The sequence below is a fragment of the Anarrhichthys ocellatus genome, unplaced genomic scaffold, assembly GCF_004355925.1.
Source record: "Anarrhichthys ocellatus isolate YVR2014 unplaced genomic scaffold, GSC_Weel_1.0 scaffold54, whole genome shotgun sequence".
In the NCBI taxonomy this organism is placed as follows: Eukaryota; Metazoa; Chordata; class Actinopteri; order Perciformes; family Anarhichadidae; genus Anarrhichthys; species Anarrhichthys ocellatus.
Genome location: NW_022280084.1, coordinates 2,570,602 through 2,588,065, shown reverse-complemented (window position 1 = coordinate 2,588,065; position 17,464 = coordinate 2,570,602). Strand labels below are relative to the sequence as shown.

General features: G+C 40.5%; 1 protein-coding gene across 1 annotated transcript in view; it reads left to right on the top strand.

Annotated features, from left to right (window-relative positions):
- Positions 1-17,435, top strand: part of tesk2 (testis associated actin remodelling kinase 2) — a 28,726-nt gene extending 11,291 nt beyond the window's left edge. The window contains exons 5-13 of the mRNA XM_031870656.1: positions 935-983; positions 4,887-5,033; positions 6,029-6,111; positions 7,708-7,792; positions 8,244-8,327; positions 9,104-9,190; positions 10,776-10,914; positions 12,547-13,080; positions 13,925-17,435. Coding sequence (XP_031726516.1) covers positions 935-983; positions 4,887-5,033; positions 6,029-6,111; positions 7,708-7,792; positions 8,244-8,327; positions 9,104-9,190; positions 10,776-10,914; positions 12,547-13,080; positions 13,925-14,223 — 1,507 coding nt within the window. The 3' untranslated portion in view covers positions 14,224-17,435. The remainder of the gene's footprint in view (positions 1-934; positions 984-4,886; positions 5,034-6,028; positions 6,112-7,707; positions 7,793-8,243; positions 8,328-9,103; positions 9,191-10,775; positions 10,915-12,546; positions 13,081-13,924) is intronic.
- The last annotated feature ends 29 nt before the right edge of the window (positions 17,436-17,464 follow it).

Below are 17,464 nucleotides of genomic sequence, written 5' to 3'. Positions count from 1 at the left end.
TGTGTGTGTGTGTGTGTGTGTGTGTGTGTGTGTGTGTGTGTGTGTGTACGTACTTGTGCACACACACACACAATCTTTTACAATGCCATCTTTGTTGAGCCAAGTGGATTGTGCGAGTGTGTCTGTGTGTTAATGAGCAGACACTAAGGGGGTCATTGTTCGCTAAAAACCCAACAAGGACCCACAAAGTCAACCTTTTCATTGCCTTGAGAATTACGAGGCCTTCAACGCTGCTCGTGAACAAAAGTGGCTTTGCTCACACACATTGTTTCACTTTAGTTAAAGGGGTGCACGGCTCTTTTTTGGCTTTAGGATATTTTCCAACCTCTTGGGCTTAAAATGCATCAAATTTATAAAAAATAAAAAAAGCATTGTCATGAAGCTCAAAACAAGGCTTTTCTCTGATAAAGTGGCATCCGATGTGTCAGTGTGAAATGCACACAAGCAAAGGAGCATTGTGTAAGATTCTGCTTGTGTTTATTAAGAATGTAGAAATTGATGGGCTCGCTTTAGGGAGAAATGGATGGTATGCAGGTGAAGCCAGGGAGCTGTTATTATCCCCCTGATAACAGACAGTCTGGCAGTAATCACTTGTCGAGTCTTGCCCGCCGGAATCTTGATCTTTTCTCAACTACTCTTCCTGCTTTCTCTGTTTACTCACTGCACAGAGGGTCATGCAAGTGTTATGGTTCGATATTTCCATGTTATTTTAATTTCCATGACTCATTTACATGTAGAGCCAAGTGCTTGAGCTAAGAGAAACCAAACACTTGATGTACTGAGAAGATAAGTGAGACAGCCTCAATACTCTTTATTGAGGCTTAATGATTTAATTGCTTCCTGTCAAAGTCTAACAAATGTCCCTGTGTTATCTCAAAGATCAAATCATGGCGTTATGAGACCTTAATCCTGCATGTCTTCTGTGGTTTTGCAGGTTCAAGGGAGTGTGTGTCCACGAGGGCCAGCTTCACGCTCTGACCGAGGTAGGAAAACACCATTTCACATCACAGCTTTGTTACAGACATACAATAAGTGAGATCAAAGTGTCCCTACTAATGAAAGGTATAGTGTACTGGGCCGCTATGTTCCAATGCTTCTCGTGAACTGAGACACCCACGTGTTTGTTTATGTTCGTACTATTTTCGGGTGAACATCACGTCATCATGAGCACAACAGAGAAGCACGCTAGTCTGTAATTGTGGAAAACCAAAAGAACTTAATGTGCCTAAGTGTAACACTTAGTGTGTGTGTGTGTGTGTGTGTGTGTGTGTGTGAGAGGAAGAGGGAGAGATAATTGTGATTCAAGCAGCAGATAAAATTCTTCAGAAAAGCTTGATGTATGTATTTTCTGACCGCACAAAGACTATATTTAACCTGTGTTTATGTGAGAGATGGACAGATACGTAACTGTGTGTTTGTGATAATCATTAGTCCGGCAAAATGCTCGATGAGCAGTTGATGTATTTATCTCCTTCATGAAAAAGTCGGGCGTATTTCTCCTGTTTTGGGAGAGAAATGGGAGGTACAAATATAACCTGAAACCTTCGGTTTAGAAGGGTTAATATGGCATTCCTGTGGTCGCGAGTTGCTCCTTGAATTAGTTGTGGTTGTCTTTAGTTTTTCTGCTCTAAAAATACACTGAGCCAATGTGAAGCAGATGCACTCTGACAGGATGTAGAAGAAGATATTTGTGTCGGCTTTCGTGTTGATAATGCACTGAGATTCTGTCAGTGTTTACACAATAACTCCGATGGGATTAATACAACTTCTCAAGACCACCGTTAAAATAGAAAATCACTAGTCTGACAAACACAGAAGTCTGAAAATATTCTTCAATTCATATTTAGAACCATTAGCAGGGCACCATGACATAGGAAACATTGCTAAATGATGCATTCTAGATATCACGATTCCTCTAAAATAAAGAAGAATTTCGGGTTAAGCTGAAACTATTTGAACGCAATTTGTTGTTTTCTGTCTGGATGCAAAGAACATTTCAACAACTATAACACAAGTGTTTCTACAGTACCCACTCTAGCTCTAATAGAGGAAATAACTCACAGATAATTAAAAGAAGCGTGATGTCCGGAGCCGTGGGATGATGTTTTATGTCCCGTGGTCGTTCACATATCGGTGCACAAACTGCACAAAAACACACATTCACGACAGTTTACAGTAACTGTAAACATGTTTGTGCTGCAAATACACGTAACTGTGGACAGATGGTACAAAACATTTGATTCATCGCACTCTGAAGAAAGCATACACTGTTAGAAATGCTTCCAGGCGCTCGCACATGTCCGTGATTGTACTGTCGCTTTGCTCAGTGAATGCTCTTATTGTAGCTCTGACAAACAAAGACAAACACCAACTTTCTGCAGGAACAGAACACATCTTAAAATGCCAAACACACACAAACAAACACACACATTTTTCTTCCTATACTGCAGTTGCAAAGTGAATCCAAGCGTTGTTGGACGTATAAATACACATACACGCACACTGCGGTAGGTCTTGTTTTCCTGCTGCAGGGTAAACAGATCCTGTTGTGTCCTGTCAGGAGCAAGCTGAAGTCTCTGACCCCGGTAGCAGGCTCATGCTGTTTTGTTACCTGACCCCCACTATGAGGCCGTGCTCGGAGGAAATGGAGAATTAAGTTACTGCATGGCCCAAAGCTACGTCGAGAAACTCACCGTCTCTTACGCACAGACGCATGCAAATCCACGGACCACACTGCAGAACAAACAGAATGTAGGCAAAAGAAAACAGTTTGAAGCACTTTTTTCTTTAGAATTAAGAACAACGCACAATACACACAGCTATTAGACAACGATGGATATCCTTCTTCCTCAAGCAGCCCAAAACCTGTCCGTTGAGCAGTGAGCCAAATGGTGTTTGCTCTGATTTTTTTTTTTTATTGCTCGGCTCAGATTCAGTGGCGTCAGACTGTGTTGAGGGCTGAGATGTCAGTATTTCTTTTAGCTCTTTTTACTGCTTGCTCTGACGGTCACTATGAAAAACGTTTCTAAAAAAAATCTATCTGTTTTGATGTGTTTGAAAACGTAACATACAAAGTAGTTAATGTAAATGTACAATAAATAAACAGTGATATGATTCGTTTCACGGCACTACTCTGCCCGTCTTCAAGGCACCCCAGGGTGCTGCATCACCCACTTACAGACCCACTGAGCACCAAGCCTCGCTCAATCCAATGCACTTCATAGGAAAGGCTCCTGCGAGCATAATCTGGGTTGATGGTAATTCATGACCCTTGGCAGGATTATATGCTGCTGTTTGAAGCTGCTCCCAGCAAACAAGGATCTTTCTGTTTGAGTATTTCCAGGTTTTCTTTTTAAAACCTGAAACACAGACGGTGTGTAGCAGAACAATTTCCGAAACAGTATGTTTCTCATTTCCTGGGCAATCTAGGTTGAACACGATCATGGCGAGGCCCATACATGGCTCAAACATGTGCTTTGTCAAGTAATTACTGTGGTGTATCAGTAACTCGGCAAATAGGATAACACAAATTCCAGGGAAAATACCGTGCCCGAATAAGAGGCTTTTTTTATTTGAATGCAACTTTACTCCCATTCAGTTACTTTCGGTTGACACGGCAGGTGCACTCTTTCTCTAAACCGTGTGATTGGTGTGTTGGATCAGGCACACTTTGCCCTCGCAGCATATTCTGAGAGCGTGAGAATAAAATGAGTGCTGCTGTCTGGATCTTAAACGAGATGATAAAGGGAGGAAGTTGGATTACTCTGAGTTTTGATTGTCTCTCCAGTGGAGTTTTCCCCTCTCAACCAGGCAGACAACAGATGTTGAGAAATGAGGAATTTGTTGGACAAATACTGTAATCCTCTGACATCGTGTGTGTGTGTGTGTGTGTGTGTGTGTGTGTGTGTGTGTGTGTGTGTACAGGATCCAAGGATGAAGAGTTAATTTAGATAGAGTACCAGGCTGATCAAATGGTTGTAGGCCTAAATGTGAGACAATAGTTCAGCTCACCTCTTGTCTTCATCAGGCGACATTCTAGCAGAAACATTTCCACACATTAGGTGACGTACCGCCATCGACTGTCTGAGCTGACTGTGTCAGGTTTTCCATATAAGAGATTCTGGGCTTCAATCGAATAACCACTTTACTCAATCGCCACTTTATTCAGTCGCGTGAAGCGGTAGAGACCTCCTCCCCTCAACGTCAGCCCCCCTTATGTCCTAATTCTCTGTCGAGTTAACCACTGTTGTGCGTGATATGTGACATGGGATTTGTGTGTCTGCAAGCGAGCAGCAAGGTCAGACAAGTTATTCTGGATCAAAGCCGACGGGCAGAGCGAAGGACCCCGGATACTTTTAAACCCACTGAGCTGATTTGTCCTCTTGGCTGCCCAATCTTCAGCCGGTCCACATTCATGCATGTGGGGAAACTAGCAGTTCTGCGAGCCAGTTGAACAAGCTGGCAGCCAGATTTTATTCAGCCTATAGCTTGATACACCAGCTAGCCCCCCCCGGCCACTGTCACCAATCAGGCATCCACTCTGTGAGCCAGCTGGATAGACGGTTGATTGGTCTAATGTAGTTAGTCCCTTATCTTTATGTAGTTTAAACGTGTCACCGGTTGACCAATGAATTTTCAAGGCAACTAACCAGTCTGTTGTTTCTGTCACTGGCAACAGTGAGTGTTGTGTTGCTACAATTAGAGTATTGAAACTACGTCTACAACATCTCGCATTTATTTCCTGTGAAAAGTGGTCTGACATCTCCCCCCAGCTCGCTAATACGATGGCTTTATGCAGCCAAACAAGCACATTGTGCCTAATATAATACAACAGTATTCATATTTACCTTTCTTATTTACCTGTGTGTCTCTTTGTCTTCCTCCAGTACATCAACGGTGGAAACCTGGAGCAGCTTCTAGACAGCAACAAACACCTGAGTTGGCCCACGAGGGTGAAACTGGGCTCCGAGATCGCCAGCGGTTTGTCCTACTTGCACTCCAAAGGCATATTCCACCGGGACCTCACCTCCAAGGTTAGCTGGACGGCTAATTGGTTGTTAAGAGGACAAACCGTAGCTCCAAATAGAATTGCAGGCCTTCTTGTGGCCTCAGTACAACACATTAGCATTTCCTGTAGATTTGTATTTTTACAACATCTCCAGTAGATTCAGGTGGCCTAGTATCTCTGCAAAGTGCTGTACAGTATATATTCAAGTATTAGTGCTTTTGACAGCTCACAGTGCAATATCTGTGTTTGGTCCCAGGATAATGCAGCAATCTGTGAATATAAGACTCGTCTTCGATGTCAGATACAAATGTTAGAGGTGTGAGGTGTCTTGACACGCGCATCTCTTTTACTCCTACACCCGATAACCTCTCCGTAAAGAACACAGTGTCACAGTCCGATGTGATAATCTGTACCAGACAGCTTCTAGTTTTCCAACTTGACCCGGAGCCATGCTGGCATGGAGCTGGCAGGGAGCGGGGGCAGCGTTCACTCTGCTGTTAACTCGTATCCATTGCCTGTCCAAGCTAAGAATAAAAAATATAAATGATGCGGTCAGAGCAGATTATAGTTCCTCAAATGAATACAAAGCCCATTTGTTTATGACTCGTATCTCAGTCATGAAGCTCAACAGACGACGCAAATTTCACTCTTTTTATAAATTCTATTTAATGTAATGAACTTGTTTCAGGCATTCTCTCCTTCCAGCTGTAACTTTGTGCTATGTTCTGGAGATCATACTGTGTTCTGATTATCTACAGTAACTGTAGATTTACAGATAGTTCCGTTTAGAGAAGGAGGAAGAGTCCGAACTTCATAGCTGTGCATATTTATGTTCTGTTATTTCCTATTTTACAATCTACAGAGAATGAGAAGGAAAAAAAGGCCCTAGATTCAATTAAGGAAGTTGAGGTTTTGGCTCAAATTGTTGTCCCACAATTTATTTTTCTTCTAATCATTCTGTGTCACAACTTCCTCAACGAAACATGAGAAAATAATGACAATGCTTTTGTGTATTCACAGAACTGCCTGATCAAATGCGAGGACAACGGCTACACGGCAGTGGTGGGAGACTTTGGCCTCGCAGAAAAGATCCCCACCAATCCGTAAGACGTTCTCCGTTTCTGTCATTCTTATTGGTCCAAAGACGATCATACGTCCAGTGTATAGTTGCGTCAATGCTCCTTTACATTTATATGTAAAGATATGGAATTATATCCATGTATATTCACAGAGGATATAAAGGATAGAGGAGTATATTTTAAGATTGGAACAGGAATAAATAACATAAATATAAAAATAAATAAATACATTATAATTATTAAATAGATATGGACAAATATATTATATACATATACTAAATAAAAGTAAAATAAAATACTTTCATAAGAATGTAAGGACTTCAATGAACAAACAACTCTTTTGGAAGCTCATTTGTTTTACTAATTCATTATTCTCTACTTTCGATATTAACATTGAATCTGATGAATGTGAAGCGAGAAATTAGCTGTTTTGGTTTTTACTGTTACAATTACGTAGTAGAGTCTCAAGCTACTCTCATTAACTCCTGTCGGCCCGTGAGTTGTACACAAGCCCATAAACTACCTGCCAATCACCAGACGGTAAACAGGCAGCTAGTGTGTGAGTGGCTGAAGAAGAAAGCCGAGCATTCAGCACTTAAAGCCCATAAAAGAGGAATATTAGACTTCTTTTAGGTGGTGAAACACGACTCCAATAGAGTTGTTCTATGTCTGCTTGATGTGTGACTGGGCAGTTTGTTGGTATGTACTGCCCCTCGTTTTACACCAGGAGTTAATCTTCTCATTGACTCAACCGGGCCAACTTCTTTAAAATAGCCATAAAAAAGAGAAAATGTCCAAATTCAGTTTTTCCTGTTCCAGCTATTTGTAACTGACTTGAGCGTGTTCCTCCTCCTCATAACGTGTTATTTATTAACGCGTGCGTGTCTGGCACTGACATTACCAGTAGGCCGTACAGATCACATTCCTAACTTTAGTGTTTTGATAACAGGAGGATACCATCAGTGCAGGGTTGTGTTATCGTAATGCTGCAGAAGCACAATGAAGGAGAGACCATTGTTTTCTAAAACATCTTCAGGAACAGAGTTGATACGACCCAGACAGCTGAGCATTTATTTAATGTGTATCTATGCATGTGTATGAACATGTGTGAATAATGCAGATGTACGGTAATGTAAATACAGGCAGGCGACAGCGGAGGCCGGAGGCGTTATGTTTTTGGGTTGTCCGTCCGTCTGTTGTCCTAGCTGTTCGTTCTCGCGGAGCCATAAAACGCCGATGCGGTAAATCTAGTGTGTTAATTGAGAAGGTTTGGGGTTTGCCAGAGAACGACATGACAAAACATTTGAGATGAAAACTCTGGTCGACTTCACCTTATCTAAATCTAAATCTAAACGGAGCAAAAGCTACTGAATTGACTTTTGAGTGAAACATCCGGGGACACAGTGAGCTTATTAGCTCCTTTTATCTCGCAGGTTGTTCTTATTCATGTTGCAGAGACATTTTGAAGACATGACTTCACACACTCCCACGAAATGCCTCAGAGCCTCTGAAGTTTTATCAGACACAAATGTCTTCCTCATTATAATGTACCAAATGCATTAACGTGTGTGTGTGTGTGTGTGTGTGTGTGTGTGTGTGTGTGTGTGTGTGTGTGTGTAGTGCTGAAGTAGAGAAACTCTCAGTTGTTGGTTCTCCTTTTTGGATGGCTCCAGAGGTCCTGAGAAATGAACCCTACGACGAGAAGGTAAAGTCACGAACATCTAACCTCGAGTAGCACGTAGTGGTACAAATGGAGATGATGTGGAAATAACTATTTTAGTATTTTAAATAACAATCTTCTGTCGTCTTTGATCAATCTCTGGCACAAGAATTTCCTTCGGGATGAATAAAGTTCGACTTTATTTTATCTCTTAAACTCAAGTATGATTATATTAGATGAGTTTTAATTACGTTTAAACAAACATAGGGGAAATGGATCATAAGTTTTTACTGGTCTTGAAATTTCTGTGAAATTGTGGGGGTCAGAGAGTTGTATTTCAGACGGGGAGCTCAGAGAGTTTGGTACATTTGTAGCTTAATTTAGCGAATATCAGGCAGCTTCACAAATGTTCTACTTTATAATAAACCAGTTAGCCAATTACGAAACCAATGAGGAGCATGTTTGCATGTCTTAACGTGTGTCTCTCTGTTCTCAGACCGATGTGTTCTCCTTTGGGATAATCCTGTGTGAGGTCATTGCGAGGGTCCAGGCTGACCCCGACTTCCTTCCCCGCACGGAGGTGAGCGCTCATCTACTTTCACCTGTTTTCCCCCTCGTATCACTCCGCCTGCCTGTTCGCTTTGTGCACAGGTTGATCTGTTGCTGTCCCATGATGCTCACCCTGTTTATACCAATATCAATTATATCTTGTGTCATACAGTATTTAGTGATGTTTGTGTAAATGTCATTCACCAGAGAGGAGTTTGTTTTTAAAGTGTAAAATGTCCTCAGCACGTTTTATACTCACAATTATTTAATAACTAAATTTAAGGGATCCTTATCCAACATGTTTATACGTTATCTTAAACAGATGTGGGTTATTGTATAAGAGGCAGATTTAAAAGGCCAGTGTAAAATTTAGGGTGTTTTTTTGCAGAACATAATATTAATGTTTTCTTTATTGTATAATCATTTCAAAATAAGAATCGTGTTTTCAAATATTGATATCAGTATTCGGCTGTTTACCTCAAATCAACTGCAGCTATTTTTGCAGGTTTTTTTATGCATATTTATTCATTTTTGTAAAAATATGAAACTGAGCTTTTGGAAACCCACAGGCACATTTATCTCCACACGGTGTTATTCGAAATGTCAGAGCCAAACCGAAAACTTGGCAGTCGGCAGCAGCGTGTCCGAGGGATTAGTTTGACATGAAGCTGGTTTTGGCAGAAGAGCTGCAGTCTGTCAAACATCTGATGAAGCTCTGTCGATCTTTGTCTTCATCCCACTTTCAGAATAGTAAATACGAATTTCCTGTTTAATGAATCTCTCCGTCGCTCTGTCTTCTCTGAGCAGAACTTCGGCCTGGACTATCACACGTTCCAGCACATGGTTGGAGACTGTCCACATGACTTCCTCCAGCTGGCCTTCAACTGCTGCAATGTGAGTCCACCACACACTCATCTGTCTCAGTCTCTCTCAATGAAGACATTTCAGTCTCCCAACACTTATATCTGTGTTGGGAGAAAGACTTTTCCCAAATGGCTTGTCTTTGTTGTTGTTTCTCAGGATTCCCACTGTTTTATTTTTAATTTCTTAAGTAACTATTATTCCGTTGTTCAGAAATAGAGGGGCAATCTGATTATCTGAGTAATCTGATTTAGTTCCCTACCCAGGGGGTCTTCTGTTCACTAAAAGCTTTGATCAGTTTGATCAGATCAGATTCTGCTTTTCTCTACAGTCATTTATTTGTTAAAATGAAGTAACTACTGAGATGAGGAGGAGATTAAGTACATTGAACCAAAGCAAATACAATTTCTTATTTCCTCAGAGTTTGGTTTTGCTCACATCCTAATCACTGGACTGTAATTGTGTTCTTTAATTACAAACCACAGAGGCCGAGGGCATTAAAGGTTTTGGAGCCCCCTGCTGATTGAGCCTGTATTGGCTCCCTCTGTTGTCTCGCTTTTATCATCCTTTTCTCCCTTATCCTCCATCCAAGTCTTTTTTTTTTTTTTTTCCAGGGCACCCCAGCACCCCATTCTTTAATTTTCTTAATTAATTAATCAGCTGTCTTCATCTTTAGCCACATTTATGTTGTTTTTTCTCCCTCGTATACCCGTTCCCCTTCCAAACTGTCGATCTACTTCTTCTTATTCCTGCCTATTTTGTTTCCCTTCCCCCTTTTTCATCTTCTACTTTAGTCTATAGTTTTTCTTTGCATTTTCCTCACTTTTAAATATTTTCAACAAAGACGCTCGATGTAACATCTTGACATGTTAAAGCTACTGCGAGGAGCTTTCCTCTTGTCTTGATTTGGGCGTTTCCTGAGGACAAAAGCGATAGTGTTATAGAGTCCCTTTAGAAAACCTCTCATGTTACTGCATCAGGGTCTGACAGTCCTTGTTCTGGTTCTCCTGGAACTCCCTTCCCTCCAGCAGGCCCAGCAATACGGCAACCCCAGCAGTGTGGTGTCGGAGTTGGCTCCCAGCGGGGGGGAAGCTCTGCTCTTGGCTCGGGTTCGGTCCCAATGACAGAATAACTATGTATCACTGATGGTCTCGTTTACTTCTGTAGGTCATATAGAGGCAACGGTATGACATTTAGACTGTTTCATTACCAGTTAAAAGTTCCTTGTAGTAACGTTAGGGTGACAAACTGCATGTTTTCAGAGTAAAGTGCCAATAAAAGCCATAAAACAATCTCTCTATGTGCCATTAAAAATATAGTAGATTTCCTGGAAAAAACAACTTGTAAAATAAAATGCAAATGTTTGTAGAGGCGTCAGCTCTGGTCTTGTTTCTTTATGTTTATTATTATAATGTTGTATAATAAACATGGTAATATTTTATTAATGTTTTTAAATGTTACTTGCAGCACCTTTTTAAATGGAAAGTGAGCTTGTTGGTGTACGTTTGTTTTCCGCTGATAATAATCTGATGAGTGCAATCAATCCCGTCTTCTGCACCATGTTACTGTATATAAATCTCATCCTTCTCCATCGGTCTTGTGTTTTTTCTTCCCCTAGATGGACCCTAAACTGCGTCCTTCCTTCCCAGACATCGTCAGGCACCTCGAGGGCGTTGTCGCAGGCCTCAAAGTTGAAGAGATGGAGCACGAGTGCGACCCACTCAGCGGGGACAACGACAAGAAGACCGTGTCCAAAGGTAACGGTCGCTGCATGACTTCTCACTCTGTGATGCAGTGATTTGGTCATTTCAGCTTTAGCTTTACAGTCGATATAAGGCACCTCCTTTTGTTTACAAGACACCTGCAACTTCCTGTATGGGTACCATCCTGTCATCCAACGAAGGCAACAGAAACCTATTTCCTATCCTCCTCCTGGCCTCTCTAGCCTTTCCCCTCCAGGCTCTGCTCGTCCTCTTATCTAGTCAGCCGATCAGCTGATCAATGTTTCCCTTGTCACCCCGTCGGTGTCGATACCGGTTCTTCCTGTAAAAGCACGCTGTTGATTCCATGTTTGTTTCAGTCAGTTACAAGCAAACAGTTTACACCGTCGTCCTCGCCCAAACCCACAGCCAGTTTTGGTCAAGATTTAAACTTCACTTCCTTTTCAGTCAGATAATGAACTAGTCAGCAGAGTAAGATCTCTTTTTCCCATCTGGATCCCCTGTTCTTTGCACCGCAGTAAGTGATTCAAATAAAATCTGTTCCAACGTTTAACTGTATCGCACTTCAAAGAAGTCTTTGGTTGCTGATAATATAAACTTCACCACGACTTAGGAGGAGAACCGCTCTGAGATTTTAGATGCCTATTTTGAGATACTTGATCCACGCAGGGTCCAGGTTTCACTTCTAATTTGGTCCAGCGTATCGCCGCCTGCATGTCTGACCGTCCAGGAGGCAGTAATGTAATGTTTTTGTTGAGACGAGCCAAACGGCTACTTTTCCTCAGTTCTTGAAGAAGGAGAGCACGAACATATGACGTCACAGGTTTATAGAAGTGACAATTCTGGTGTAGTTCAGTCTAACGACATTTAGATTTGCAGTCGGTTGGCATAAGTATTATATCTTGTATCTTATGTGGGAAACAACCTGGATCTGACAGTTGTTCTGCTCTCCTCCTCCAGCTCCTTCGCTGTGTTTACCTGATAACATCACCATTTCCTCAAAACCAGCATCGCACTCGTAGTAGGAAATATTTCTGTTGCGTAACGACTTTTTAGCCAAACATTTTGGTCTTTTTTTGGCCCTCGTGAGTCACATGAGTAATTCTCTCAGATATTTCCTGGCATAAATGAGACACACAATCTAACAGAAGTGCAGCACTAAATGAGATGTGAGAGGAGATTAAAATGAGACGTTTTAATGGTCAGCTCATCTGTTTATATGTAACAACTTTGGGAATAACTGATTTTTACAAACTAGGGATTTTTGTGCATATGAACAATCTCTTTCTTAATGATGTGGTGATGCTCAATCGCTGCAAACTGAGACTCCATTTAACCGTTTTCCCTGCTGCACTAATTAAAGTTTATGAGAATATTAACATCCAACTACAATTCAGTGGAGATTTCTGTTTGGAAACATTTGAAGAACAGGGATTTAAGGAACTCTCTCCACAGGATTTATTAGTGGCCTGTATCGCCACCTAGTGGTGTTATTAGATTACCTTTTTTACTGTCAGAGCACCAGCAACATGATGTGATGGTCTATTTCTCTCCAAAAAAGGAGTATACACCTCTAGAATTAAAACTCGTGAATTTGACTATCAAATGTTAAAGTTTTATGTAACTTTTACGCAAAAAAGCATCATAAAACTCATCTGTCTCTTCAAGGTGAGAAGATCCAGGGCTTCAAGCGACTGAACCCTCTCGGTTTCCAGGATGATAAAATCCCTCCAAAATCCCCACGCCCACGACGAAACATCTGGCTCAGCCGCAGCCAGTCGGACATCTTCTCATGTAAACCAGGGAGGAAAGTCAACGTCCAGGACCCTTACTACAACCCTCCCAATGCTCAGAGGGCCTCCACAGCCCACAAGATCAACCCATTCACCGCCCGAGAGGACCTGTGTGGGGGCAAGATAAAGTTTTTCGATGTGCCCAGCAAGTCTGTCTTCTCGCTGGTGTTTGACCTCCACTCGCCTCCGGGAAGTGTGTTCAGTCCCCAGCCGTCTGCTCATGGACCCGGAGGATCCCAACAGGGGACGTCTTACTACTGGCGGCAGCTGCCAGGAAGACAGTGTCACTCTCTACCGGTGTGCCCCCAGCTGCCCCGCTCCGAGGCCTTCCCCCTCGCTGCTGATGTCAGCACCAATAACAACGGTTCTGTTACCTGTAACTCCAGCCAGCTCGCCACAACGCTGCTAGGTGAGTTGTCCGTGAGATGTCCTTTTAGCATTTATGAAATGCTCTTAGAATGTTACAAAAAATGTTAAAAAAAAATAAGCTTTTTTGACGCTTGCAAAGAGCTTAAAACGTGTAACAGCAATGCAACATTATTTAGCATTTAGAAATTTGGGATGCACCGGATTTTGTTAATGTTCATCATAGACCCGTGAAAAAGAATAGATCTATATAAGAAAAATAAATGAAATAAAATAGAGGATTAAATAAAAAAATAATTATAAATAATAAAAACAAAATGTGGAAATACAGAGTGAAATACATAAAAGTACAATATATAAGTATATATAAAAAATGTGGATATATATAAAGTAATAATAATAAGTAAATGAATGTGGAAATATAAAGACAAAGATCAAAATAATAAATATAAACTTTGTTTTTAGAAGAATAAGGAAAAATAAAAGGAATACAAATATATAATTACATAAACAAATGAAAATAGATATTTTTAAAAGTATACAAATAAATATATACAGAAATAAATGTACACATGAATGTTAAAATAAATTAAAATACTTATTTTTCTGCTATATATATTTTTTATTTATATTTCCACATTTATATTTATATACATACATATTTTCAAATGTACGTTTATATTTCTTATTTTACAGATACATATATATTCTTTTTATGGCCCTCATTCATGGTTGTTGGTTATGTATAAACGTGGCTTTTGGCAGTTGGTACAAGTGGGAAGCAGTTGCAGAAACTAAGCCACATAGATTCTTTTCAACTTGATCATTAAAGTAGATAATAATCGTTCCCTTTGTTTCGTCACTGTTTTTCTCTTTTCTCTCCTCAGGAATCAACTCCAGGTCGGACACAATCCTGGCGGGAAATGATGTCCTGCAGAAAGCGGTGCTGAGTGGCTGGGTGAAGAAATACGTCGTGGTTGAGATCCCACCTTACTGCAGGCAGCAAGGAGGGGAGGAGGACGGAGAGGTGGAGGGGAGGAAGGAGCAAAAGGAGGAGGAGTTTGGGGAGAGCTGGTCTCCGATGGTCCCCAGCATTGAGAGAAACAGTGGAGAGGCGATGGACTGCTCCAGCATCCTGGAGGAAGAGGAGGAACGAGAGAGAGGGACCGACCCCTGCCCCATGTAACGCACATGTAACTCCACACACGCACTCGCACACACACACATGGTGGAGGTGGTGGATTTGGACAAGAGACGGAGACTTTTAACTTTGGAAGGAGGACATGGAGACCTGACACATTTCAAAAAATTTGGAAAAAGACAAAAATGATTTTTATCTTTCAAGTGAATGTTTCATATTGATTCATAAAATCACACCTGATGGAGATAAATAACTAACTTTCAAAGATGTTGAACAGAACAAGTCTCCATTTAGCACAAAGAAAAACCTGCTTTTAGCAACACAATGGACACTCGGCACAGAGATTATTTTTTTGAAAAGGTTGTTTATATTTAATATTGTGAGATGATGTAGATTTGTTTTCTTTTAAAGGTTTCGTATATTATGCGTCTTGTGTATGGAGATCCGTTGTGTTGTGTCTGTGTTTAAAAATCAAAGCTTGTGTTTTGATACTTTCCCTCTGTGTTCTTTGTTAGACAAATGTTTATAAGAAATCAAATCTGATTAATGAGACGAGGTTCAGACGAGAAAATGAGGCGATTTATAATAACTGGGAGCCTGAACAACAACACTCAGACAGATGTTTCACACCAAGTCTCCTCCAACGGATTCACAGGGAGCTAAATGAGATAGTGAATTTAGAGAGGAGATGGTTTTAGTTCAGGATTTCAACTAGCCACTCGTTGACATAGTGGCGTTTTTTGTTTGGTCAGATGCGCGATAAATCAGCATTCATCCTTCAAAGCAGAGCATTCACAAGCGGTGTTGTCGAGACGTTAAATCCAGAACACGCAATGTAGGCAAACATGAATATTGTTCAAATTAAAAAGTCCTGGTAATGTTTTTTGCTTCTCGAAAGCCAACTTTCAAATCTCAGATGTCAGAGTTTACTTGAACTCACCACACGTTTTCAAAACAATCCCGTCTTGCAGCTCTAAGTGAAAGAACAAGTTTAAAGCAAGACTATGTAACTTTTGAAAGACAAAATAACACAATATTTCTCTAACAAATGAAGAGTTGAATTCATAAACAGTAAAACTCACCCTGTCTGGCTTTGATGCACTCGGGGATTTAGCCGCTAAAGCGTCACTTGGTCTGGTCTATGACCAGTAGCTTATGGTGGCTAGTATTAGCAAACTTTAGATGTTGTCACTTTGTCGACTCACTGTGAAGTGCAACTCACACTATTCGTGTCACTAATACAGTCTCCAAGGGCCAGCATGCACTTCCACCCTCAACAATGTCGTCATTAAAGCAACTCGCATCAAAATATCATGAGAAATAACCACAGCCATCATGCTGTAGTTACCACATACGGCCACAGGGGCTGCTGTTCTGATAAAGTAGCATCGTCTAGCTTTAAAGTCAAACCTATAAAATCTATTAAAACCAATAAAACCTACCCTATGCTGAAGGAGATAAGAAAGGAAACATCTGTCGATGAAGAAATGTGACTGTAGCTGCCGGCAGCTCCTCACAGGACGTTGTCTCTGTCTTTGGCTTAACGGCCAAAAACACATTACTTGAAGCAGGGGGAGATGTATTTTCATGTTTTTGAGAACCTTCCAAATCAAATAAAAAAAGACTATTTGGCCGCAGCCAATGTGTTCCCTGAAGATGGGAAATCAATCTTATTGCACAAAACAAGAAGTCTGTTCACTGCGTCAAAGTCCTACAAATATGTCCTGAAACAGTGTTAAGAAACAAGCGACGTCTTTACAGATGTTTGGTTATCAGTCTACCAGAAAGGTGCTGCAATGAGGAGACTTTTGACTACACAGTGTATGCAGCTATACCTCTATTTATACTGTCTCATGCAAGTCAAAATTTCACTTGGTGAACATTTTTTGGAGTAATAATTTCTGTAGAATCCCTCTCAAACTCCACTAGATTTAATTCCATGTCATCCCCAGCGTCTTAAAGGAAAACCCCAGTGAACTTCACTTCCCTATAAACTCAAAGGAAACTTATAATTGTACCTAAAAAGCAGCAGATGAGTCAGTCTCACAGAATAATATTTAGATTTTAGGGAAACTGCACGACCTGCTCTTTAACTTCTTTCCGTTCAGATGTTCCCGAGCGTCTGATGTAACCAGACGGAGAGCTGAGCTTACACACAAATTATTAGTTCTGAATAAATGTAAATGTTCCTGCACTTTCCCCCTGAAAAGATGGTAAAGCTTGTAGTGGCAGGATTTTACTTGCATTTAAATGTATATTTTCTTTTAATTAACAGTAAATTTATCCCCAAACAGGAGCTAACTGTCTCACAGCATCACACTCCCTCGTGGGCTAACATTTGGTTCAACTGGTGGTCTCATGACGTTCTCTACTTTTGGTATCATGTTGAGCCAGTTGGTCTGTGCTGACCTGTGTGATCTCTTCAGTTGGAACTAGAATGCACTTGTACAGAGATAACCAGCAATCTCTCAACTACTCGTCACTACTTTTCTATGCAACCAATGTATTTTACAGTATAAAAGATCTAATTAGATATTTATGAGAAAACATTTTTAACGTCTTACCTTTTTGTATATAAAGTTTGTTACCTGCTTTGATGAATACAGATTGAGATGTTTTTGCTGATCGAATAACAAAGCGTCTCCGTGTTTTCCTTGTCTGTCTTCTTTTCTTCAGCACGACTTCAAACCTGTTTCTCTCTCGTGTCTCAAGAGCTCAGCGTCCGTTTTCCTGAAAGATTATTCAAAAATAAAACCCGGAGGTTGATGGACAAAACTTACTGCAATTTGAAAGTTATTTCTAAAATCTTCTGTCCATCCAGACAGAAAAAAACGTGTCTGCTGCAGAATCAAAATATTATTTAAAGTCATTTTTCAAGACCATTTGCTAATCCTAAAGAAGATTATAACCAGAGATGACACACATTTCCTTATTTTGTACTTAACTTTATACATGTTCTTTTGTTTTGTTATATGATTATATGTATTTTATGAAAATATGAAAAAAGGAAACATTGACTGAATATATTTGATACCAAAATATATTTTTTGGTAAAAATCAAGTAAAGATTTTAATGATCACACATTCAAGGCACAAACTCAGACTCACTTTTGCTCATTAACTTACAACGTCCAACATAAAAATGACCCCGATAATAATAATCATAGTAATATTTGGTCCTGTCTTCTGTATAGTTCACCTCTGGCACCAATAAATCTGACAGGTTTTAGTTTGGTGAAACACGGGACCAGCAGACGTCCTTATTTAAAATATATTTTTAATGAGT